The sequence below is a fragment of the Cygnus atratus genome, chromosome 1, assembly GCF_013377495.2.
Source record: "Cygnus atratus isolate AKBS03 ecotype Queensland, Australia chromosome 1, CAtr_DNAZoo_HiC_assembly, whole genome shotgun sequence".
Classification (NCBI taxonomy): domain Eukaryota; kingdom Metazoa; phylum Chordata; class Aves; order Anseriformes; family Anatidae; genus Cygnus; species Cygnus atratus.
The window spans coordinates 64350998-64376617 of NC_066362.1; the positions used below are offsets into that span (position 1 = coordinate 64350998).

Consider the following 25620-nt stretch of genomic DNA (forward strand, 5'->3'; position numbering starts at 1 on the left):
AAAGTTGGCTGTTGATTTGTGCTGCCTCTGACACCTCAAGGGTCCACAAGGAACTATTTTGAAAGGATATAATTTCCAGAAGTGCTGAACAGGTCTTCCTAGGTTCCAGTGCTATGGTAGTTGCCCAACAACCCTGAAGATGAGGCTCCTTAGAAATATTTCCAGGCAAGAGACCCAAGAGTATGTCACTCAAGATTAGTGAACAGTTTTGGAAAGCTCAGTCTAGCATTTCTTTCTTTGGATGAGTTCTTTTGCCTTTCTCATCTAATAAACACATTTTTAGCCTTTTGTTTTCCTATTTTCCTCAGGTTCGTTATTTATGTTTTTGTTTTTCTTTGCTGTGATCTCTTCCTACTTTCTGTTCTTCTCACGATCACAGCCCACCCTCTTGTGCTTGTCATGTCAGGTTTTCTCTACTGTTATTGGCAATCCCCAGTAATGATGTGCTAGGGCCATTTTTGTGCTTAAGAGAGGCTTCAGGAGAAATGTCTGCAGAGTTAATTCAGCCATTGCCATGAAAAAAAAATCAACTTCTTTGCATTTAAATTTTACAGGAACCATATCTAGGGAAACACATCTAAGGAGATGTTTGTGTCCCAAACTAAATAAACATTAGAGACTGGCAAACCTATTTTTCATGAAATGTATGGGATCATGAGACAGATAATGACAGAAAAAAAACCTTCCCGTTTGTGTGCTTTTGACTGTTCTCTACAGTTTCACCTCAGCAGAGGGAAGAGTAAAGGAGAGGTATAAAATTGCTAGCCCCCTTATCTCCTGCTCCCCAACATCTCAGAGTGTAAAACATTCATGTAATAATCAGGTTTCTCTTTCAACATCATTGGGTGTCACCATCCCCTTGGAACAGACCTGAGTTTTCTGCTGAGTGAGCTGAACACTAACCTGTTTGTTTTTTTCTTTTTCTTGCAGGAATGAAACTGTTTTACACCAGTTCTGTTGCCCAGCAGCTGATGCAGAGCAGAAGCCTTCATCTCCAGACTCCTCTCCAAGGTGGGAAGCTGCTGCTAGTGAGGTCTTTTCTTGTTCATCCTCTCCTGCTTTCTCATCACCCATCACTGATCTTCCTGCCCCAGAAAAAACTCACATATTATACACCCCGACCCAATTCCACCCTCCCTTATGCCCCACATCCCCAGCACTGCCGTCCCTTTCTTTTTGCTTACAGAGATTACTCCTTCAGTGTAATTGCTCACAACCCATCTCTGGCCTTCACTTACACACCCCTGTGTGCCTCCAAACACAGTTTCAGCCTCTCTTCCAACATCTGCTTTCATCAACCCACATTCCCCCTTGTACCTTTTTTTACCTTCCTGCATCACTTTGGCAGAGATACACACGTGCCTCACTCTTCTCCTTCAAATTAGTTACCCCACATTGTAAGGTGCCTGGGCACACAGTAGTATAGACCTTTAACCTCCAGCAAAAGTCACCAACAAAGTCAGAGTTCTGCCTAACACTGGCACACATGGTATCTGTTTCATCTCTCCCACGCACACCTGGGGCGAGAGTTGACCTCTCAGAAATGCCCTGCTGGGATCTCACTTGTTCACAACTACCAGGACTGAGGCAGCCTGAAACAGAGGGGTGCGGTTTTACATAACACACAGCTGAAATGATTTGAGCTTGCCAGCGATGGTCAGTTATAGGCTGGTGCTATTAACCATTACCAACTTGTATCCAGTGCAGGTAGGGTTGGGCACACCAGCACTTATCACAGCTGTCGTTCATCAGTGGAGGACATCAGTGCCAAAACCTAAGGGTCCAAGGAGTACATCAAAATTACTTGAGATGCACATACTGGATATAGTTTCCATGCTTGCCTTGTTCCTCCATTCTTGCCATCTCCTTCTCCACTCACAGCCTCTTACACCATTTCACAGACCTGCTCCTTTTTGTCATGCCTCGTCAGCCTTCTGTCAACAGTAAACAGATTTCTCTTTAAAGATTTCCCTCATCACACTGCAAGACTTTTACATCTGGCATTTGGCATCAGTATAAGAAGCCCAAGTTACAGGGGAGGGCTCTGGGCAGAATGGGACAGCTGAATTGCAGTAGTGAGGCTACATCATTTTTGAAATGATATTTCTCTTGCTTGTTCTGTTCACTGGAGCAGGCTGTGATTTCTGATTTCCTTCCAAGGAAAAGTGTAAGTGCTAGACAACTGTGAAGAGAATAGGCATACGTGCACATGGGTATGTTCAAAAGTAGGCTTCAGCCACACTTGAAGACAGGGTAAAGGAGCAGGACCCCTCATTCCCCTTTGTATATGAGGATGGAAGGGTTAGCACCCTGTGCTGAGAGCTCTCAAGGACTGGTAAAGTTTGTGTGACAGCCCTGTGGGATGTCTGCAGCTGCATCTCAGTGTCACATGGGGAGGTACTGGCAAGGAAAAGGAAACAACAGAGGTTGCTGTGGTAGGGACAGCCACCTCTCCCTTGCATTTCTCAGAAGAGAGGGTTTTGATCACATGCTCTGTTTTATCTAAACCAAGGCTCGATTTTGCCATAGCTAGCTGCCAGCATACACTGATCCTTGACCCTGCCCCATTCTTGTCCCAGCCTCCATCTTATTTCTGATCAGCTCCCTTAGTCTGTAACATTTTCTTGTCCTACGAGGCTGTCATTCCCACAGTGCCTTAAACACTAGGTGAATTTTTGTCATGCTCATGTGTCATATTTTCTTTTTCCAGCCTAGTGACTCCCAAAGACCCTACCCATCCCTTGAGCCTCAGTTCACCTGCCCTCTGTGTACTGGGAACCACCAAATTTCTCACCTGGGATTTGGCATGTAAATCAAAGAGAAAACGATCATTTATTCCATTAATTTAACAACTTGGAAAATTGCATCCAAAGATGCAGAAGGTCAGAAGTGGAGATGAATGACACTGACCCGTTGACCCAGCATGTTGCATCTGGGCTTCCAGTTGAGGGCCCTCTCATACTGCTCTATGCTGTCCTTTTTATGTCACCTAGACCGTCTTTTTCAGCTTGTCCCACTCTCTAGGTCCCCTGCTTTCCTTACTTTCTTTACACAGCTTTCTCTTTACCATTTCTAATGCCCCTAGGCTAGACCCTAGTAGCAGACTGAGCCTGTCTGTGTGTGATGCACTATTCTGTGTAGAGACAGACGTGGTTTAAACCACCATGGCTATTTGAAGACAAAATATTCAAAAAGTCTTTTGCTTTTTGAAAGAGAGCAGCATTTATATGTGATCCCTGTATGCGGTGGTGTCAGGTGAGAAGAATATTCCTGCTTCCCACACTGTGCCACTGGAAAGGCAGAGAACATGCGGGACTACTGAGATCAGTGGTCAGCTTTGTGTTGGCCAGACCACACCTCCTAGCCTCCACTAGGTCCTGCAGTCTTCCATGGGCACCCTTCATTCCTGAAGTTACATATACAGTGCAGTGAGGAGGGCAAGAGAAATGCAGAGCAGGAAAACCACAGGGTCACCATGGAGCTCGCGTCTGTAGCTGATAGCTGTGCTGCTCTGGAATAACTCAATACACCGCTGAGAGAAGCTCATCAGATCATTTACAGAGCCCATCACCCTGCTCAGATCATGAGCAGGCTCCCTGTTGAACCAAGGCAGAACAAAAGTCAATCAAGACCGAAATATGTGGGTCAGAGAGCCTGAATAGGCAATCAGTTCCTGGGTGAGCCAGGAATATCCCTAAATAAGCTCATCAGGACTCCCGATGGGAGAGCCTGGGACACAGGAGCTCCCTGTACAGCTCTCCTGAGCACTGCTGAAGGGACAACCAGTCACAAGTGGTGCTTTGGTGAATTCGATAAACCAGCTTGGGTTTATTCTTTCTTTTCTCCCTCCATGATCAAGCGTTTCCCTAAATGAGATAAATCCTGTCAGAACTGATGCCACTAATAACCATCAACCGTCTAGTTTTAATTAGAGTTTGCTTCATTAATGCCCCAACTCCTCTCTGCACAGCAGATTAAATAATGTACTTGCAGCTCATTTACACAAACCCCCAAACTGCAGGGCTGAGCTGCAATCCTTTAATTAAACAGCCCAGCTGATCCCTACCACTGCCTCGGCTCATCAGTCTAAGCCGATTAAAGAGAATAGGGACTAATAAAGAGCATAAACAGGGAAGTGACTCTCGTCTCTTCAAGGGACTTGGAGACTCCAGCAGCGATCGGCTGCTGTCTCCTCCTCTGCCAGGAGCCTTTCCTCAGCCCTCATCACTTCCTTCTGGGACCTGCGAGAACAGCCCTGCTTCAGGGAGAACCCAGCCTCATCTCGGGCGACAGAGGAAACATGGGCAGCAGGGAAGGTGAACATAAAGAGGGGTATCTAGTTCAAGGCAGTAAGAGGAGCGATTGCCTGACTGCAGGACAGAGCAGTGAGAGCAGCCACACAGCTTTGGTGGGGCAGAAGGAAAAGAAAACAGTAGGGTCAGTTGTTGGGATCAGCCTGGGAAAAAAGTTTGGTTCTGCTTGTGTTTTCTGATGGTCATTGTCCATTGTTCTTGTGTGGTCTTCCCTGTGGTTTGTCCTACTAGGTTTCTGAATCTTTCTTTGCTACCCATCCAGCAGGAAAGGCCTTGGCTTCACCTGGGTGGGAATGACTGGGAGCAGATTGGTGTCTAACTGCTCAGCAGAAGCCAACTTGATGAGGCAGTTGTGATCATTCCCACCCATACCGTTCAACTTTGCTTCACTGACTGCCACAAGCATTGCTCTCCCCCTTCTCCCCTCCGGTGCGTGAATTCATTATTGAGGGATGGGGGTGGAGCTGAGTGTCACAGTCCCATGAGTTTAGCGATGTGAATTTCCCACCTGGTTGCTGTGCTGGCTTGCACCGGTGGTCAGCAAGACTGGTGCTGCGGGCCAGGAGCTTTAGGAGACAGATTTGATGCAACATCTTCTGCCCCCAGGAAGCGCAGAGCCAAAATACAGTATGTGGTGATGGCAGCAGCAGGCAGGTTCCTGTTGCTGAGCTCTTCTTAGGGCTTCCCCATTTCCAAGTATAGTACAAACCCTGGACAAGAACCACCACTTTCTACAATGGATCTGTACACTACTGGCTTCATGATCATATCCCATCTTTCAGGTTGGGCTTCCACTGGGGATGCCAAAGATCAGGCTGAGTGGAGTGAGGAGACTCCATGAAGGCAGTAGGAGCTAACCCTGCTCCTTTGCTGAGGTGCTGATTAGACTGTGATTTAGCCAAGCCCTATAATTTCATAAAGCAACTGCTCTTTTTCTTGCTGGCTTCTGCCTGTTAACGGCAGGGTTTCATTCTGGGGATTTGAATAGCCTAGTAATTGCATTTCCCGCTTCTCCCAGTCTCACAGTGGAGACTGGCATCCCAGAACAATGACCTTAAAATGTGTCCAGCAGCAGCCCAGCTCTAACAGGATTACATACCATTTGCCTTTGTGTGAGGTAATAGGGCTGAGATGAGAAAGATTTGTTTCTATTAGAGTAATGAGAGGAAATGATGGAGTCACAATTGGAGGGAACAGTATATTCATTCAATTGCCTTTCATAGGCTTTTCGGAGCCTGCTTCTGGCTTGCCTGTGATGCTGAATAGGAAATCAGCAGAAAATCACCTCTGCTCCAGTGGTGAGAAAAGTTCTACATAAAACATTAAGCACCTGGGGCAGGTCCACTTTGGCAATGGTCATGGGGATGACACAGGGGTGCTGAATGATCTTGTCACAGAGGAGAATAGATGGGATCCAAGTATAATTGTGCGAAGGGCAGGATCAGACCTCAGATAACTCTTTGGGAAGGGATGTTGCTTCACCTGTGTATTTGTGAGAGAGATGGTCCTTCCTACCTGGAAGAAGAGCAGGTAAGAGCTGACCTGCTTTTAAGGCAAAGGAGGCAAAGAGTCCTCCCAGAGAGAGGTCAGGGTTCTAAGGACTGTCGTGTGGAAGGGCTTGGATGTGGACTGAGCAGGAGAGCTAGGGTCTGAAATGTCCATGGAAAAGTTGAGCTGGCTCTACTCAAATTTGTACATAATATTTTCTCATGAGATGTAACTTTCCAGTATGGAGAGTGCTGCTTAGTTCAGGGCTGAAATATGATCAGTACAACTGGCAAGTGTTTGCTTCATGATTATGGACCAATTAAGTTTTAACTCAATATAGTTTAAACTTCAAACAGCTGTGTACTCATTTCTAAAGTGCCTTCTGCATTAGTCACCGTCACAAATTAGTTACTGCCTGGCATCACAGCACCCATTAGTGGCGAGGAGACATGTAAGCCATTGGCTACATCCCCAAGCCAACCTTCCCTGCATTTCTGGTGAAACTCCCTTGTGCCCTGTTTCTGACTTACCAAAGTACTCAAATGGAATAACCTTGTCCTTGCTGGAAGAGGAATTATGTTTGTTGCTCCATTGTTGCATGTGGGAGGGTGAAAAGTGGATGGACAGATTTTGGACAGTTCTTTGAAATCAAACCTTCAAACACCTTTTTTTCCAACTGAGCTGCATGACAGTATGCTATCCCTTAAAAAGCACACAGTTAAAAACAAAATCTGATTTCCGTTACTTCTGGAAGTCTGCTGTCTCTGACTCGTCATATATCTTTATCTGAACTCTGTTCAGAGAGAGAACGTGCATTCGTTCTGTGTCCTATGAAGTCATGCTAGAAGACATTGGCACAAAAGAGCCATGCATATTGTCCACTACACCATCACAGCATCATGTCTTTCTTTGACTCCCCCCTGCTGTAGCCCAGGAACATTTCTCCTCTCAGAATAGCTCTTACTTTGCCCTTGGGTCATGCTAGGTGCTCTACCAGTCAAATCCTCCTAAGAAAGCCACAAGGTTGTATTTGGTTTGTGAATGCAGTAACCCCTAAGACTGAAGCCCGTGAAGTTGATAGGAACTGACCTGTTCTCCAAGTCAATTCTCCTTTTTAGATACCACTGAAGCATCTTGAAAACAAAACCAACCAACCAAAAAAAACCCAAACAACAAACAACCAAACAACAAAAAAAAACCACAAAAACAAACAACAAAACAAAACAACAAACAAACAAAAAAAACACACAACTTGAGTTTGGTGGGGAATGATTTTCCACCAGTATCTGTCACTCTATAGCCATTACAGAAGAGCAGATGAGCTCCACATTATGACTGACCCTGTGAAAGACTAACCTTGCCTAACACAAAGAAAGCAAATCCAGTTCATGAAATGGGAAATTGGCCTTTTTGGTTTAGGATTGCTGGCAGGATATTGGTGGCAGGATATTGGATATATAACCTGGAGGTCAGTGCTTCCTCTCATCTCAGAGGTACTCAGCTGTGGCCCAGGTGTGAAGCACGATAATGATTCTAGGCTGTATCACATCAGATCTATAACCTACCACACGAAACAGCACAATAACTCCGACTAATTGGCCCCCAGCTTGCAGTGTCAAATGCAAGCTCCCAGAATTAGTGGAACACGGAGGCTGAATTCTCCTCTGATTCTTAATGGAGAACACTTCAGGTCAGGCTTACAGCACCTGGACACACCAGTGTAAAGCAAGCCTCCACAGCCGTGGTCTGTGCCTTGTGTGCTCTGAGGACAAGCGACTTTATATACAACACTCTTCAGCCTGACTTTCATTCATGCTGAAGCTATGCACAGCACTGTTTTTGAAAACACACAGCAGAAGTTTGAGCAACATTTCTGCTTTGTTAGCACATCCCGTTTGTGCTTCTTTTCTCATTTCTGTTCCTTATTGAGGTCACAGGCATGAAGAGAGGATTTTTTCTGCTTCTTAACAGCTCATCTACTTCTTATTCTTTCCTCCCTGTAGACTTAATAATCCTCTGTTCAAGATATTACAACTGGAGTTTGTGGAGATGCTGCAAACAGGCAGGGATGGGTCAGCAAAGTTCATATAAATATTCCCTAGGCTCACAGTTGTCTGAGTTTTGATTTCAGTTTGACACAGGGGTGTGGGCCAGGAGTAATGTCTGGACCCAGATCAGAACTCTTTCTAAGCCTGAGAGCGAGTAGATCCTTTCTTTTTATGAGTGTTTTGTACAGTCGGAACAAGCAGCTTTAATTGCTTTGTAGAGACCTAGGTCCAGAACCACAAAGGTATTTAGTGCATGTAGATTTAGGGGAAATGTTGAAACACAATTATAAGCAAAAAAATGTTTTAGAGAACATCCCTAACATCATAGTTACCAACAACCTTGGGAATCTCTTTCAGGGAAGTATAGTTGGCAATTCTGGTACATGACCTGGGAGGAATGGCTCTTTCTGGAAGCATTTAAAGAAACAGGAGGTGAGTTTCAGATGCAGTGGCTCAGTCCTGTAAAGGAGATTCACCAGGATGGAACATTTTTGTACTATCTTCCAAGCAGATGTTTCTCTGCTTCTTCTCTCCAACAGCTGGTGCAACCACTTTCAGGCAAATTTGGAGAACGTGAGGGTGGGGAGTTAAAGTGAGGAATAGATGGGCTCTTCAACAGGAAAAAAAAATCTCTGGCAGCAGCTGGGGCATTCCTGTCACGTTGGTTGCTTTATTTGACCTCTGTCAACACTTTTCTTAAGGAAGAAAGAAGATGGCAGGAGAAAGGTCAAAAGAAACCAGTCTGAAGTATCCTGTTTTGAAACTGCAAAGATACCATTCAGACACATGTGTTTGCTGGGAGCCTGAGGCTGTATCCAGCCATTTCCTGGCCCCTTGCTTCTGTTGCCTATGTGGATCCTGCTCTAAAGGAATTCAGACTTGGATTTAAGCACTCTTCTCCTGCATGTGACAGCACTTTCCATTTCTTGGGCCACAAGAGCGGTAATGTCAGTGAGAGGTCATCATAGCCAAACCCTGCAGTTGTGGGAGCTACTTTCACCAGCTATTTAAGTGGTGTTTAAGCTATTAAGCTATCAGTTTGTTGCTTTAATATTGGGTGATTTACTTGTGACTTGCAGATAAACCTCATGTTCTCTCCCCTGTGTTGCAAAGAATTCCCTGTCCATAACATGGCAACTTCTCAGTACCAGTGGAATGCAACATTAACACCTTCTGTATCCTGTGCTTTCTGTGTGATAATGCCACAGAGCTGCCTGAGAAGAAGCAATGGCAGCTTTGGAAATAGTCCTGTATCTAGCACTGAAAAATGGGCACAGACGGCTGATAAAGTCATAGCAGATGGACTGTGGTGGAACTAACACAATTCATTCTAATCCCCTGCTGGTATCAACTGACCTGATCTGCATCAATCAATATCCTGTCCCCACCCCAAAAATGGTCCATTCCAGATCTTTTGTGAATGAAGGTGCATTCTGTGGAACTCAACAGGTGGTTTCTGTGGACCCTCTGTCCACACACTTCTTCATGGCTTACAAGGCAGAGAGAGAGATGGGGCAAGTACGTAGTGAGAAATTGGCAAAGTGATGAGAAAAAAGCCATTGAGAAAGAAAGGGAGACATACTTAGCTTAAGAACAAAAGCAGTGCTGCTGAAAGGAAAGGGGATGGCAACCATACCACACAGAGAAGGAGAACAAAAGAAGAGAAGATAGCAGAAAAAGCAGAAAGTTAAAAAATGACATAGATGAAAGAAGAAATTGGAGGGAACCAGAACATAAGAACAGAAGACAGTGAGCAAGTCCTTTGACCAGAATATTCCTATTCATGCCAATATTCTTTGGCAGTGACAGGAATGAGGCTCTTTTTATCACACATTTTCTTGCAGTGTGATGTCAAACCAAGGGGCTGTTGTCTTTTCTGTGCTCTACAATACTAACTCACCCTTGTGCAGGTTCATCTTCTCGCCATCCGCATGGGGTAGGTCCTGTGTTTGAATACAATAAGCTCTCCTATTGGAAACACATGACTATGCTCCAGAGTTCCTTCTTCTGCCTGGCAGGCTTTCAGATCCTCCAGGAAGAACTGAGGAGTCTGAGAGGCCAAAGAGGAGCACACTGTACGGCTGCTCAAATCACTTAATAGAATATCCTGAGTTGGAAGGGACCCACAAGGGTCATCAAATCTAACTCCTGGGCCCACACAGGACCACCCAAAAATCAGACCCTATGTTTGAGAGCAATGCCCAAGTACTTCTTGAACTCCAGCAAACTTGGTGCCATGACCCTGGGGAGCCTGTCCCAGTGCCTGACCACCCTCTTGGTGAAGAATCTTTTCCTAATATCCAGTCGGAACCTCCACTGTTGCAGCTTCATGCTGTTCTTTGGGTTCTGAATATAGCTGGATAGCTGAGGGAGAGGGGGTAAAAATGATAGGAGATTTTGGAACTGTCCCTGTTCAAAACTGCAGAAGAGCTGGGGTCCATCCCATCTTCTGTGAGGAAAGATCATCCTGAAAAAAAGCATTAAGACATAAACAGGAGTTGAGACTGAGTGAGATTTGGGTGCTTAATACCTTCATGCTCCATTCAGAGATTGTGGATGCAGAATCTGGATGGGGCCTGGAAGGTGAAGTGTAGTGCAAGGATACTGCTAGTAGGGTGGAAGGAGCAGAGTATGGGATAAAGACAGAAGCAAACAGGCCTCTGTGTGCAGAGAGGGGCTTCTTGGTTCCTACCAGTACATGTCCTAAAAATGGAAATGCCTAGCCCATTTCCTAAAGCCTTCCACTCAAACCTTTTCTCATTGCTGTACATGGTAACTTGCCATTGTACTGGCTAGATGGAAAGTTAGTGCAGAGGGGAAACAAAGGAGAGAGGCAGGACTAATGGCTAGATGGAAGTTTGTAAGCTGTCTAATGAGGGTACTGAGGATACAACATTAGAGTGGACAAGACTTACCTTTCCTTTTTCAGTTCCCAGAGCTTTTTGCATTAGCATGCAGTACTACTGCAGCAAGCCTGCCTTAGGAATTGCCAATATGCTATATAAGAGCAAGTAGAAGTGCTGTTCAATTCTGGGTTAATTTTATAGATTTAGGTCTCACTTCCCATGAGAGTTGAATTTACTCTCCTGGGTATCTGAAGACAAGTCACCAAGAGGGTATGTAGGTTATTTAGTCCCTACCTAGTGGTCCTGCTTTTCAAGGCTGTCAAGTTTACGCAAATGTCATTGAGGTGAGATGTAAGTTAAAGACCAGTTTGCATGTCTGCAAATTAGGCTCTTTTCTTTCTAGATTGAGGAACCTGACTCTGGCCACTCAGTCTGGAAATTTACAAACAACTTATAACTATGTCTCGTTGGTAATTTGGTTCTTTCCATATACAGTTTGCAATGCTCTCCCACAGGGAGCTATATTTGCCTGGTGACAAGAACTATGTGTCACCTTTTTCATGTCCCATACTGGTAAGTCGCTGCTTTCCCATAAATAGGTTGTGCTGCTGTTATTGTTGCCTGTGTATCTGGGTTGACTGCAATCTCTCTCATCCCAGCTGTTGGGGAAAGAGGGAAAATGAGGATAGGCTGCTGTGTGTACATGTTGCTGGTACTCTTCTGCACATCTTCTTGGGTGAGTGGCAAAATGTAACAGATGCCTGTAATTTCCCAGGTTACACTAATGCGAGAGTAGAAGGTCAAGATGCACAGAAATTGATTGTGCGGAAATGCATTGTGAAAATTATTGCTGTGCTGTTATAGCACAACTGGATTTGATAAGCATATCATGGGTTGTCTTAAAAATATAGCATACAGGACTACATCCTCCATTGACTTTGGTACAGTCCACTGGTGTAACACCATTCAGCACCAGCCATGGTTCTACTCAACAAAACAATAGGATTGACTGTGTCAAGACAAAGTCCTGTGTTTCTTAACTATCTTGTCCCAAAACATTCATGTCTGAGTACAAAGTATAGGGATGGGAAACATTCCTCATAGGGAAGAAAAGTTGAAGTGGCCCTGGAGGAATCTGAGTTTATATGTCCAGATGTGGAAGTTGCTAAGACATTTTCTTTTCCAAATAGGAATGAAAAAAGATAGAAAAGGGATTAAGGCCTCAGGAAAGAGAAGTCACATAAAGAGGATCAGGGTGTGAATGAAGCAGCAGTGAGGTTAGAATATGGGAAAGTGGAGCTTTGTGCCTGCTGCACAAGACTGTGATGATAGTCATTGGTTGGGGAAAGGGGGAAGGATTACTAACCATGCTATTTTTATCATGGTCTTCAGCTATAAGCCAACCCCAAACCCCAGATCTGAACACACTGGTAAAGTTTAAATCTGGATCAAATCTGCTTTCCTGAAGCTGGTGAATAATGTTTTGAGTGTCTGTATGGAGGATGGTAGTCTGAGTCTGTGTCACTCTTTATGTTGAGGAGGACAACTGGGCTTCCTTCTCGTTGGTCTGACACAAACAGTGGCCTTCTACTGGGTTGTGGTGATCACAAAAGCTGAGACATTTGAGAGCAGCCACAAAATGTATCTGGGTTACACAAAGGTCTTGTGAATCGTCTCCCTCACTGCCTTCGGTAGGCAGTGACCCCAGTCGCTTAGGAAAGAGCCCAGAGGGGCAGTCCATCCCTGGGGGTCTGTCACAACAGGTGGAAAAAGAAAAACACGGAAGCCCTTGCCTAGGTCTATAAATCCCAAGAGCTGTGTGCCTGACCTGACAGGTAGCTGGAATAGGAGAGCAGTGGGCTGAGGGGATATGCAAGGTTTCCTTCCCTCATAGAGGCTCTGCTGCCTCCCAGCCCTGAATTCATCTCATTTTAGCAGTGAAATTCTATCTTCTGCATGATTGCACCGGCAGGCTTTTGTCAGCGAATTTGGTGATGTTCAAACCTGCCTCAGGGATGAGGAGCCAAGAGATCTGAGTCGAAGTGGCAGGAAGACTGCTGCTGAGAAGCCAAGTTTCTCTTTCCTGGGGTGCTGAGTGGGCAGTAACACTAATGCAGGATGCCATCTGTTTTTTCCTTCTCTAAAAGGTCGTGTTTACCAAACATTGCAGAGGCAACAGAGGTCTGGGGTTAAAGTAAAAGTAATTAAACCATGTAGGGCTGGGGCCTCCTGTGCCTTCAGTGTCCATTTGGTGCTTTTCACACCTCAGTAGTAAGTACAGGTGCCCTGTTTGACTCAGCCACAGGTAACCCCTCTGCAGTGACAGGCTGTGGGACCTCCTCCCAATCCAACCTTCAGAGATAGCACTGAAGCCACCACCTAGGGTGTCAAGCACCAAGGCGTGGTGGGCAGCTGGGGAAAAGGGGCTGTACTTTCTAGGCTGAGTCCTGTGCTCCTGCAGCTGGTGAAATAGCAGATGTGGCTGGGAAGGGAGAAGGAAAGAGAAGTATGTTGGAGAGGTGGCCCAAGTTTCATTCTAAGGTGTCACCCAGACAGACATAGGAGCTATATGAAAAATATATATATATATATGTGAGAACAGTACCACCTGGCATGGCTGGCCTTGCACCATACATACCACCTCTTGTTCAATGGGAGCTGCCTTAGATGTTCCAAGTCACTGTCTGCAGTAGCCTGTCTGTCTGAAGAAACAGAGATGCTAGCCCTCAGGTGGCTGAAGCTGGTCATGGAGAGCCTGCCCCTCAGACAGACAGCCCACCCAGCTTGATACCTGAACAATCATCTTTGCACCACAAGGGCAGGGAGTGCATCAGGAAAGTTTAGCTGCTATACTACTGTTCTGTAGCAATAGACACAACAACACAACAACATGGAAGTTACCCAGTACATGGGTATCACGTTTAAATATCGAATCTGAAGTGGGGGCCTTGATTTTGGCACATCGGACCCTGTGGAAGTTTGAGACATTTGTTAGTATTATTACATATTCAACCTGCTTAATATACATCTTGCCAAAACCACTTTAAGTAATGTTGAAAAGATGTTGCCAGTTTCAGTCTGTGCTAAAGGATGTTAAATTTAATTCATTTCCAATATATTAAGCATACTGTACTGTCAAGTCTATTTTACAGGTGTGTGTGCCAGCCTTTTTATGAAACAAGTAATATATTCTGGGATGGGTAATGAGCTTGGTTAATTATCATTAATTCCTCTTGGGTAAAACTAGTGTGAGAAGATGGCTTGGTGCCACTGCTTTGCAAGGTGTTACGTGAATGTAGACAAAATCAGAATCTTGTTCCTATTTCAGTCTGTGTTGGGGGAGACTGTCTGAGAAAGCTGCAGCTCGGCTGGCAGGGGATGATTTGCCAAGATCAAGTTCCAAGTTCCCTGCCTCTCTGGCAGGAGACACTTCTGCCTTCCATCATTTTCAGCATGCTCCCAGAGAGCATTGCCTCCAAGTCACCCTAAAACCTGAACTTAAAAGCAAATCAAAAGCAATTCTTCTGCACTCAGACACCCAGCATGTCAGAAATCTCTGAACCTTGAAAAGATCCCATAATATATTACCAAGCCTGTCTCAGCCATTTTTCATTGAATTCTGATCAACCCATTCACCATATGTTATGGGTGTCCTCAGGGAACACTGAAATGAAATAAACTGAAAAGGCACTTTGGACCCTGCTAAGTCAGCAACTGTGTGTTTTTTTTTTTCTTTTTTCTTTATTTTATTTTTTTTTTCCTGAGGAAGAAGAGGAGAGAGAACAGGGGAAATGCTGAAATGTCTTAAGACAGAGTGAGATTAGTTTCTTGCAGACTTGGGGTCTGGACTCCTCTCTGCATATGTTAATGACCTCTTTTTCTAATACTCCATATGGTATTTTCTAAAGGTTTATATTCTGATATCTCTGAAACTTTGAAGTCTCATATGGCTCTCAGGTCATGGTAATACTAATCAATTACAGCACTTCAGAGCAGCATATATGCATTAACCAGCTGATCCTTGTAAAAGGCTCTGTGAAATGGATTCATAAATTATTGTGGCCCTTCGCAACTGGTCCACCTGGTCTTTGCCTCAGTTACAGGGCAGAGTGATGTATACTGGCCCTGAATACCATGGAGGAGGTGCTACACATGTGAAACAGCAATGTAGTCTTTTCCCAGAGTGCCAGAGAGACTCAAAGAGGAGTTGAGATCAGCCCCTGTAGTACTTTAGTAGCACCTCACAGCTATACCTTCCTCCAACCCAATTAGCTGGACCTTCTTTCATCACCACTGTACCTGCCAACAGGGCATCTGAGCATCCTCTTCTTGGGTGACTGGTTTCTTACATCTCTGGTGAAGTTCAGGAGAGCTGTTGCTATTTCTGTTACTTTGTTATTGCTCTTATTTATCTGCAGTATTTTTTCTTGTTGTAGGAGAGCGGGAGAAAAGAGATGTCCTTTGTGTCTTGACCACATGGGAGCTGTGTAGCTATGGAGTGTCAGTGAGAAAGTTCAGTTTTAATTTCTTACAGGTCTAACATTACTGTCCTTGAGAACAGTAGTTCTCTTGGCCCTACAGTCCTGTTTAGTCACTCAGCTACCTGCAAATATATTTCTGAGAAATTTGAAAATTACTCTCAGACTGCAAAATTTTTCTAATATTTGACAGCAAGGGCAAAGGAATGTAATGTCTGGAGCACCCAAATTCTGTGTTCCTGCTTATGGGAAATTTAGCTTGAAATTGTCCTGAAACATTTGGGGACAGTGGGCTGCATGTTCTTTCTCAAGTATGGGAATGTTTAAACCTGGCAGTCAGGATCCAATGAATAACCATGGTTCAGCTCCAAAGCTGGCAGTTTGAAGCACAGATCCTTGCCAAGCTGGAAATACATGTTTCCCACAGCAAGGAGCTGGTGAGGAGAATGCAAGGAAGTGCAGTTTCTTGATCTGTGAGAACTGAAAAGCAGTCACATGTCTCCCAGGACACAGTATGATACAACAGCTCTGTACAGACACAGGGAGCTGAAACTACTAGGAAAGGGGTTGGTGGGCATCTCTGGCTTAGTAGTCTGTTATTACTGATTTGAGCTAGTATCAGTGATTTTTCATCTGTCATCTCTCTATGATGATACATTCTTCTCTCAGTGTATTCATTATAGAAAACTTTCCTGAGAAATCTGTACCTAGAAGCCAAATCCCAGTAGTCTCATTTACCTGTTCTAGACACTAACAAAAATATGTATGGGTGCTCAGCTGAATTGTCTCAGTGAGAGCTTTTTCACTACCCTGTTTTCTTGAAAGAAGATTCGTCCCAGAACCCTGATATCCCTGTTTTGAAATGTGGTTTATGCTAGACTAGCTGTTCCATTTCATTTAAGACCTGAATCAGATTGTCTGTAGTCACCATCTTTGTTAACAAAACTGGTTTCTGTCTGCATCAGGAGTATACAAGTCAGCAGTGTAAAAGGAGGAGGAGATACCTGAAACAATTGAGAGAGATTTTCTACAGCTGATGAAATCTATCTGTAATAATGACTAAGCTAGTTGCTGTGGGTCGTAAAAGTCATATAGGTACATTCAGAAAGAAGAGAACAGCTGAATTTTTAGTCTTCCTTTTTTACCTGATTGCAAGTGATTTACATTAATATTACCACTTTTGATCAAACAGAATTCAAAGACATTACAAATCTTCTCTACCTGATTGCATGATGCGCAGAAAATTGCTTCATTTATCATGCAAGAGTAGCTGTAAAAAATGTGGAAGACAGTGGTATATGATACTTTAGGACAGCAAGTAAAGAACACTGATTACAGCTGAAACTGCAGGGGTGATGCTGGGATACAGAACTAAATTAACCTAGTTGGAGTTTGGCCAGGACATTGGGATTCACACCTTAGACTCTGCATGGGATTTTTAATTATTACAAGTGGTTAGAAAAAAAATCTAATCCAAGAAACCAAATGTGCAATAGGACCATTCCTCTCCTTCATCACACAGCTAGAGCATTTAGTTGCTCACTGGGCGAGGGAAAGCAGCTATATCCCCATAATTTGCTTAATAACATTTTTTCCAGAGATCTTCCATACTATAGTGTCTGTCATTATTTATTTTCTTACTGTTATTTTTGTTGTTGTTGTTACTATGATTACAATAGCCTGTGAGCCTTCACTTATTAATAAAAACTTCTCTACCAGTGCAGTTCAACTGTGTCATTCAGGACAGTGGCAAAAAATCGGGATCATTAAGGTTTTAGCCTGTATTTCACTGCAGTATTAGTCTGGATCTTTAGAAGTGTATTTTGTCTCTCCCATATGGGGGCCTCATCCATTGCTGTTAACATGCAAACATTCAGGCAGCTAAACAAAATCCATTTCTTGTAAGTCACTGAATTTTCCCAGATCAAGCTGAAATTTCCCAGGTTTGGTCTTTTACCTGAAGGTGAAGTAGGATTGTCTGTTTCTTTGGAGCTTTTTTTCCCCACTAAATAAAAATGGTTCAGCCATTTTTTTCACAAAAGAGCATGTAGACAGTATTCCCACTTCAGCATGAGTATTTGCTATTGCTTTCTGAACAGCACAACAGCCAAACCAGCAGGGGGTTAAAAAGTTTATAGTTAGCATAAAAGTATCTAGCTGAAAAATGCCTTTGAGTGCTTCAGTGGAATCTGATTTTGATTTGACTGAGTTTTGACCCTCAGAAAATTCCACACATAAGTGCAATGCATTCTGTATGGGTGTACTCACTGGGCTCAGTGCATGCACAGAAGAGGAAGACAAGGTTATATGTGTACGTGTGGTTAGCTTACATTCTTATCTTAGCCAAGTGTCTTCAGGGGGTTGCTTCAGCTATGCATTGTTAAGTGGGAGCACTGAGGCTGGTGGTGCTTCTCACGCACTTCTAACTGAATGCATGCACTTAGTGGTTGCAGGTTAGGGCCCTCATCTGTTTTGAGGAACACCTTGGTAGTCTAATGAGGTCCAAGAGGGTTAAAGAGGTTCTGAGAATTTTGGATTGGGCCGACATCCTCTGTCTGACTGGGCAAGGTAAGGATCAGGTTGGTGAAAGTAACTAGAGTCAGCGATCTCTGGGTAGGTCCACAGTGACAAGGCAGGTCCAAGGTCAGGCTGGGGAGTCAGCCTCCGGGTCAGAGTCTAGATCAAGCAGTTCCATGGCTGTGGAAAGGGGAAGGCTGTGGTGGGGCTGGAGACCAGCACTCTTATGGTGCTGCTAGTGCAGGGACCGATGGCCCTGGGCTGGCTGAAATGGGGTCCTGGGTCAGGGGATATTGGTGGGGGTCCAGGTGAGGCTGATGAGGCCCTTAAAGTCTGCTAGTGCACTAAGAGCCCTGACAAGGCTTTCCTAAGAGCCTGGGAAATGTTCTTCTCCAGAGGTACTTAAGAGATGACGGGAGAAGTCCCAGATCAACCACACATCTTTGAAAATGGACCCATTTTGAGCAGACAGTGAAGTAGAGACGTCATGACTTCTCCTCCAGCCCAGAATATTCCATGATTCTATAAAGCCTACTGTTTGCTCTATATTAGCTGGGCATATAGGATAACCTGTTTCTATGGATGTTACTCAGACTCTAAACTGTGCGCGACAGAAAACCAAGGAGGCAGCATACACTGGAGGTGACACACAGCCTCACAGAGCAATGACACCAGAGGTGACGTACAGCTTCACAGAGCAATGGGCCTGAATGCTGCAAAATCTTATGCACACACTTCATGTTCTACCATGAGCAGTCTTATGGCAGTTAGTGGAAGCTCTCAGAAAAATATAGTTAAGCACATACGTGAGTGTTTAAAGGACTATCATGTCAGGGAATATTTGCTGGCATTTACAGTCCATTCATGCTCCCAGACAAGTCAGCTAACTCTTTAGTCCACTGCCTCAGGCTCTGACCTGCCCTTAAGACAGCACACTGCACTGTGGCCTTGACTCAGCAAAGCAATTTGGGGTACATGGCTTGCTGAAACAGAGCTTGTGAATCTAGCTGAACTTGCTTTGTAAGACACAGTCCAGTTACTACTGAAGTAGTTGTGTGGGTTTTGGCATGCATTTCAAAGAAAACATGGTCAAATCCATGTTCACCTGGTCATCCCTTGAGCTAAGGGCAAAAATTACTGCCCTGCTGGCTAAAAGGAGAGCGGACAGAACAGAGGCATCCAATGAAGGTGTTACAGTGAGAACTGTAAGGTGAAAGTCTATAAATGTTTCCTGAAATGTGTATGGACATAGAAGGAGTTAGAAATGGGGAGTTAGTTTACATGTACATCTTCAGGTTTAGAAAAAAACATGTTGAATTATATGGTACCAGGAATACAACAGGAAAATATTTTATAAGGCATGTAACCCTGCAGAACAGTTTTATGCTTCATTTTAATGGAGACATTTCCTGATTGATGAATATACAGCTATGTCATCTTAACGTTCTTTGACCAAATTGGTTATACAGGATTAATGTAAGAGATTGGTTTATTTGAATTTATTTTTAAGTCTGATTGGTGACTACATGCATGCATATGAAAGGAGAAACTTTCTACTTTTAAATCCTACCTTCTTAGTTCTGAAGTTGTGGTACTGTGTTTGACTCATCACATTTAGAGTCCTTATAGAAACTTTCTAGAGTCCTTATAGAATATTTCTAAACATGACTGTTAAATTGCCATTGAAGATAACAAACTTCATTTTAAAGTAACAGTAAGTAAAGTGCTCCTAGGCTTACGAGGTAAAGTCTACTTAGAAGACTTGTGCTCTTAAGAGCTCACAGCACTTTTGCAAATGAGTCTTAAATGCTTCTAAGTAATTTGGGCACTATAGAAAATCATATCTAATTTCCCCGATTTTGCTCTGACATCAACACCAATCATAAAACGATTTGATATCTAGGTGACAGGAGAACTGATCATATATGGAGCAAATCCAAGAGAAAGAAATATGATTTAGAAGTGAATTGAATAACGTAATCATGTTTAAATATGGGAGGCAGTACACATCTTTGGTTTCAATGGAATTAAATGCATTGGCTCTGCAGCAATTATTTCCAAACTCAATGTTGCTATCGACTAAGTGCTCATCCCTTGGAAAACAGCGGAGCTGTATCCGGTGTACACTGTGCAGCAAAGTCCAGAGTTCATGCGGGCTGGCCTGCCCGCTCTGGGAAATTGTAAATTATTCATCTGTAGCCACTGGAAGGAGACTGACATAGCAACAAACAAACACTCCCATAGTTCAAGCAGTCCCCCAAAGTCTTGTTTGAAATTGGATGATTTCAGAAAACATTCGGCAAGAGAGGTTAACAACAGACTTCCTCGGTACTTCAATGGATTGGGTATATGCTAATCCCATCCTGTTCGGAGCAACATGTCAGCCCTCTTAAAGTGCACTGCTGTCAAGCCTGGTTCCATACAATTACTGCCGTGGCTGACAGCAGAAAAGGGTGTTTTGCTTCCTCCACAAGACCTCGGTGGCACAGCAATCTGTCCTGTGACTCAGAAAGAAACGGCTTCTTTTACGGAAGCTCTGCAGCCTGCTATGGCTGTGTTGCAGAGTTGCTTTAAAGAGTCAGGACCTTAGGGCTGGCTGGCTGGTTCTGCTGCAGTGTTATACTCTCAGCTCTCCAAGAGTTTCTCTGGAAATTCTGTAGCGTTCAGCTGTCCTCACACAGTTTCTCACATGCCCACAGAAGCTCCAGGGGAAAGCTGGATCCTTGGGATCCAGGCTCCATACCAGATGAGCCTCTGGGGTGCACAGGGAGATGGCAAGCAGTAGGCAGCAGGGCACAGAGGTGACTGTCAGCTGCTCCAGGGAGCAGGAGGGGTGTCCTTCGGCCGTGACACCCTCTTTGGCCCCTCACCTTCAATTGCAGCACCTTGAGCAGCGGCAGCCAGGCAGCTCCAGTGTGTGCAGCACAGGTGCTTGCTCTCAGGGAGTGAGGAATCGCTGTACAGTCCTGCTCTGTCCCTGAAAGACACCCCTTGCAGCCCAGTCTCCTTAAGCATTTAAAATGCAGATCAGTGAAAGAGTATAGAGAACAATACCAAACATAAATAATACAAATAATAATAATAAAAATAATAATCAAAAAAAACAAATAAAAAAGAGATACATTGCGTTTTGTTCACAGTGACGATCCCAGCGGTTCCACAAGCAAGAAAGCCGGGTGTGAAACGGAGGATCCGAAGGAGGCCGGCAGACAGAGTGGCCAGGAAGGCAGGTCCGACACCTTGACGCTAAAAGCCCAGCATGCGGAGCTCCAAGAAGAGCAGGCAGCGGGGTGTTCCCCTCTGGTGCAGAAGGCGAGCCTCCACCACACGGGCTCCCCAGTGAGAGTGCAGCGCAGCAAAGGGACGGCCTCGTGTTCCCATGCAGCTGCCTCCGATTATGAGCTCTCCCTTGACCTAAAGAATAAACAGGTACAGAGGCTTCCTCCTCAGGCTGTGGGAGAAGGGGATGGGGCGGGTGGGACTGCATTCACACTGTGGTGTGCCATATTTCTGCAAATTCCGTAGCCTCCTGTTTGCTTGGATCTTTTGCCCTGCCTGAGCAGGCCTGGCCCTTTGGCTGTGTGGGGCTGACGGAGGAAGTAACTTCACCACCTCTGGCTGCAACACTTCTTTCACCCAAGCCTGCTGGGCTCTGCTCCTCATTGCCGGTGTTCTGTGGTCCAGGTGTGACTGTAGGTTTAGAGTTGACTTGTAGGCAGACGAGGCTTGTGGCATCCAGAGACACTGCCTGCACAGAAGTGCATGGTACCTGTAGGCTTCCCAGCAAATGATTGTCTCAAAAAACCTCCCCCATTGGAGAAGTCTCCAAGAGCCGTCTTGCCTTCTTGGATCACCCTGGGCGGGCCCCATCTGCACTTCCATGTTAGCCTCTTCAAAGCGTGAGCTCTTAGGGGGAGTGTGGTTTATTCCTAAGTGTCCTGCACAGTATCTACCATAGTGTTAATGTATTGCTACCTTCACATCCTTCAGTCCAGTGATGGGTGCTGAAGAGACAGGCAGGTTTACCAGGCTGAGAGAAAATGATTCAGTCCTGGAAGTTTCAAGCCTCTCCTCCTGTGCCTGAGGCTACAGCCTAGCTCCAAAGCACAGTCAACCCATCTCTAGCTGCGTTTCCCAATGGGACTCTCAGCCAGGGATAGTGGGACAGGGGCTAATAGCAGCTGGCCTCTTCACTCAAAGGCAATGAGGTGGAATGTGCCCTCGCCACCCCTTGTCTCTGCAGATTGCAGCCCAGGAGAGCTGTTGTACAAAACAAAACCTAAAGAATTGTTTCTGACTTTTCCCTGGAATGGCAGCTCAACTAGAGGCTGTCTAATACACAGATCCTACAGGATGTGAGATGGAGTGGACAAGCAAGTGCTAGCAACACTGTCCAGATTACATTCAGTGGGAGAATTCAGTGGGAGCTGTGCTATTGCAGATGAAGGGTCTAGGCTAATGAGGTTCCCACAGAAGAAACTGCTGCTCCTGGGACATTTCTCTGCCGTTTCCCTCAAGGAATTGCTGCTGTCTCAAAACAGATATGTCAGATCATTGGCCTACTAAATTCCTGAGTAGAAAAGAGGCCTTGGCTCTTTAGCTCTGTCTTTCTCAGATACTGCATACCCAGCTCGGACAGAATTTTTGCTTCACACCAGGAAAAGAAACAAGGGAGACTAATTAACTGGCTTCACAAACTAATGTGACATATCCTCAGGGTGGGCCATATCTTGGCTGCTATATTTGGGCTTAGCCTCTTCAATGTCCTAGAGATGCTCCGATTTGTCCTGGGGAGTGTCTGTCCTGTGTTATTTTAGCTTTAAGGTCACATTGTCCCATCACTGTTGTTGCAGCAGAGGCCAGACCTGCCCTGGATGCATGTGAGACAGAGAGACATGTTATCTGCTTGTTCATTAAATTCCATTGCCTCTCAGTACTGACCTTGCAGGGACCTTGCCTGTCTCATAGGTGAAACCATTTTTCTCATAGCAAAGGGGGATTATAGTATGTGTGCTTCTGCAGCCTGATGGATGTCCTCCGTGGATCACCTCCTGCTCTAGAAGGGGAGATTTCCAATGAGAGAAAAGTATTAATTCCTCCAGTCTTGCAGTCTGTAGTATGTGTTTTCACAGGTATTCCTACCAACTTACTTGTTGAGGAGTTCTCTTGAATAGGAACAAGGATGACAAGACCCTCACAGCACTGTGACAGTAGTTCCCTAGTCACAGCATGAATTTTCTTGCTATAAGTACTACTAATATATTGTAAACAGGTGGAAGGAGAGATCTTCAGCCTCACAGTGTAGTTGAAGTCACATTTAGCTCTTGGGAGAGGACTGAGTGCTCCTAAGAAAGGAGGGCAGCATAAAGCCTCCTCTGCACAGCTTGGAGGTGCAGTTCATCTACCAGTCATTGTCCCCCAGGATTATACTAGCGGGTTGGTGAGTTCTCCTGTTTATGCTTTGTTGGAAAAATGGAAATCACAGAAGAGATGAGCTTTCTGTGCTGAAGGGCTGACAGATGTCTCATGTATGAAGGGAAACATCCCATTAGCACATGACCTTTATAGCAATGTCCTTCCATTGTGAGAGGTTGGTGTGTGTGTGTGTGGGGGGGGGATGTTAAGAAAGGGTGATAGAGAACATGTATGCTCTGTATTTTTCTTTTTTTGACAGTACATACATTTACTCAAGCAACTCAGATTCTGTCACTAAGTCTGATTCTCTTCTTGCTAACATGGAGGCATGTAGCCATGTTCAGTGGCAACCTGGGTGGAAAACTAATGCTAACCAAGAGTAAGATCAGTCCCATTCTCTCCTGGCAGACTTATGCATTTATGCCGATGGGCAGCAGAGCCATGGGGTGTGTACCTCAACTGTTTGGCCGTATCCAGGCCTGACACTTAAGCTTGCCTTAGGCTGACCTTGTTAAAGCTCCCTTCATGTGCAATCTCTCGTGGCAATGGATATTTCCCGGCCATTTATAATTCAGCCACAAGGCTTGAATTGCTCAGACTGAGTGTTTGTGTTGAGGCCCAGAAATGTATTAAGCTAATTATTCTTTGAAATCCCCCCTGCCCCCCTCTTGCTTTTCCCTTCCTTTGGCGCCGGCTGTCGGATCATTCCCCAGAGAACAGTAGCTTTAAGTAGGCAATTACTTGTGATTCATAGGGTTTATTAGGAGTGAGAGAAGGCCAATCATGTCTGGCCTTTCTCGCCCCTCAAATGGGCAGGGAAGCTTCCTGCAGCAAGCCAGACATACATCTCCATTACCTGTGACTGCTGTGGTGTGCTAATGGATGCCCTTTCTTCCTCTTGAGAGGAGGAAAACAGACCAACAGCTGTGTGAAATCCTTAATTCCTCTGGAGGGTTGGTTAGCTAGACCTGGTAGCAAATGTGATTGTCTCAGACATCAGTAAACCATAAATGGCTGGGCTACATCAAGGGGAGAGAGACAGAGACCCATTCCTGCAGAGCACAGGTGAGGAGGGCACTGCTCTATGGGTGTGCTGCTTCTGGCTTTGCCAGTCATCTCAAGCATCCTTTAAAACAGTCCCTTGGACTTTGTTCTGCCAGCTGCAAGACACTGTAAAATGCCCCTTGCTTTGGCCAGGGCTGGATGGCTACACGCCACATGCAGAACCTGCCCTTGCACTCCCGGTATGAACTGGAGAACAGACTAGGTTGGGAGTCTTCTCACTTTGCATGTTGTTCTGCTCCTTAATGCCTTAGTCCTTTGGGAAGGCTGAGATAACAGACTGCAGGAAAACTTGTGATAGTTTTGTCAGGGTACTGCCAGCTTGTGCCTTTCCTTTAGACTTTTTGAAGGATCGCTCCTCTTAGTTATTAAAATCTGCCTTTTAGGGAACTGTCCTTGCATGAGAGAAACTGGCCTTTTACTTCAGATCAGCAGTGACATCTTGTCTTGGCCTCTAATAAGATCAGAGCATATGAATTTCACGTTTTCAGAATGGCTGTCACCTCCTTGGAAACCTCAGATAATTATAAGGCTCTTGCTTCTGCTTTATTTTGTATCTTACTATTATTCTGTTCCTCAAATAGCTGTGTCTGTCCCTCCCATTTGTTCCTCTTTCCCTCCCAACACAATTAGCTCTACATTTTGATTAACCAGACCATTATATTAAGTGCTCATGGTCAGTTGTCAGCAATAACTGTCTGGGTTGGGCCTGTGCAAGTTATTGGTTTAATTTGCATGTATTTACATGAAGCTTCCTCCTGAAGACAAAGGGCCAAGGGATAACTCACTCTCTTTCCAGGGAGGCCAACTTTGAAGAGGTGTGGCAGGAGTGCTGGACTATGGTGGGATTTCAGATGGTTATTTTGGAACTAAGGACAGGGAACTTAGCAAATCGCTTCTGCTGACTGCTGAGAATCAGTTCTAGTCCCTGTATTCCTCTTCCATGCCACATCAGACAGACTCTGGGGATAAGTGGAGATGTTAGTTTTCCAAAAAAACCTTACTGATGGGTCTTGCAGTAAATGAACCTGAATCCATGATCATCGTGTAGGTGACTTTTTAAAGCCAGTTTTGTAGATACGTTTTGGGAAGGTAGTAGGGCAAATATTACGCCAATACTTTTTATTTAGGGGTACGCAGAGATCTGAGCTAGATGCCTCTACAACTGCATGACTGACCCTACTGCTAAGCAAATTGCTAGTATTTGTCAGTGCTGGCCTTTCGTGCTTGCTTTGGGCAGATATGAATTCAGAGGCAAGGCAAACAGAAAACAGAAGTGCAAGACAAAGGGACCCTTCTTCACTTCCACAGAGGGAAATATGAAAGGATGTTATCCCCTTGCTCTGTCCATGAAATGGCAGCCTCCCATCCAGTGCAACAGGATCCCATGTTTATTGCTGCCTGTGGTGATGGGGTGGCAATAGGCAAGGACTTTGATTCTTATTCCAGCAGC

At 44.9% G+C, this 25620-nt stretch overlaps 1 protein-coding gene across 1 annotated transcript in view; it reads left to right on the forward strand.

The window, feature by feature from the left end:
* IQSEC3 (IQ motif and Sec7 domain ArfGEF 3) overlaps positions 1–25620 on the forward strand; it is a 97207-nt gene that overhangs the window by 41747 nt on the left and 29840 nt on the right. Inside the window, exons 2-3 of the mRNA XM_035550876.1 lie at positions 931–1011; positions 20831–21119. Coding sequence (XP_035406769.1) covers positions 931–1011; positions 20831–21119 — 370 coding nt within the window. The remainder of the gene's footprint in view (positions 1–930; positions 1012–20830; positions 21120–25620) is intronic.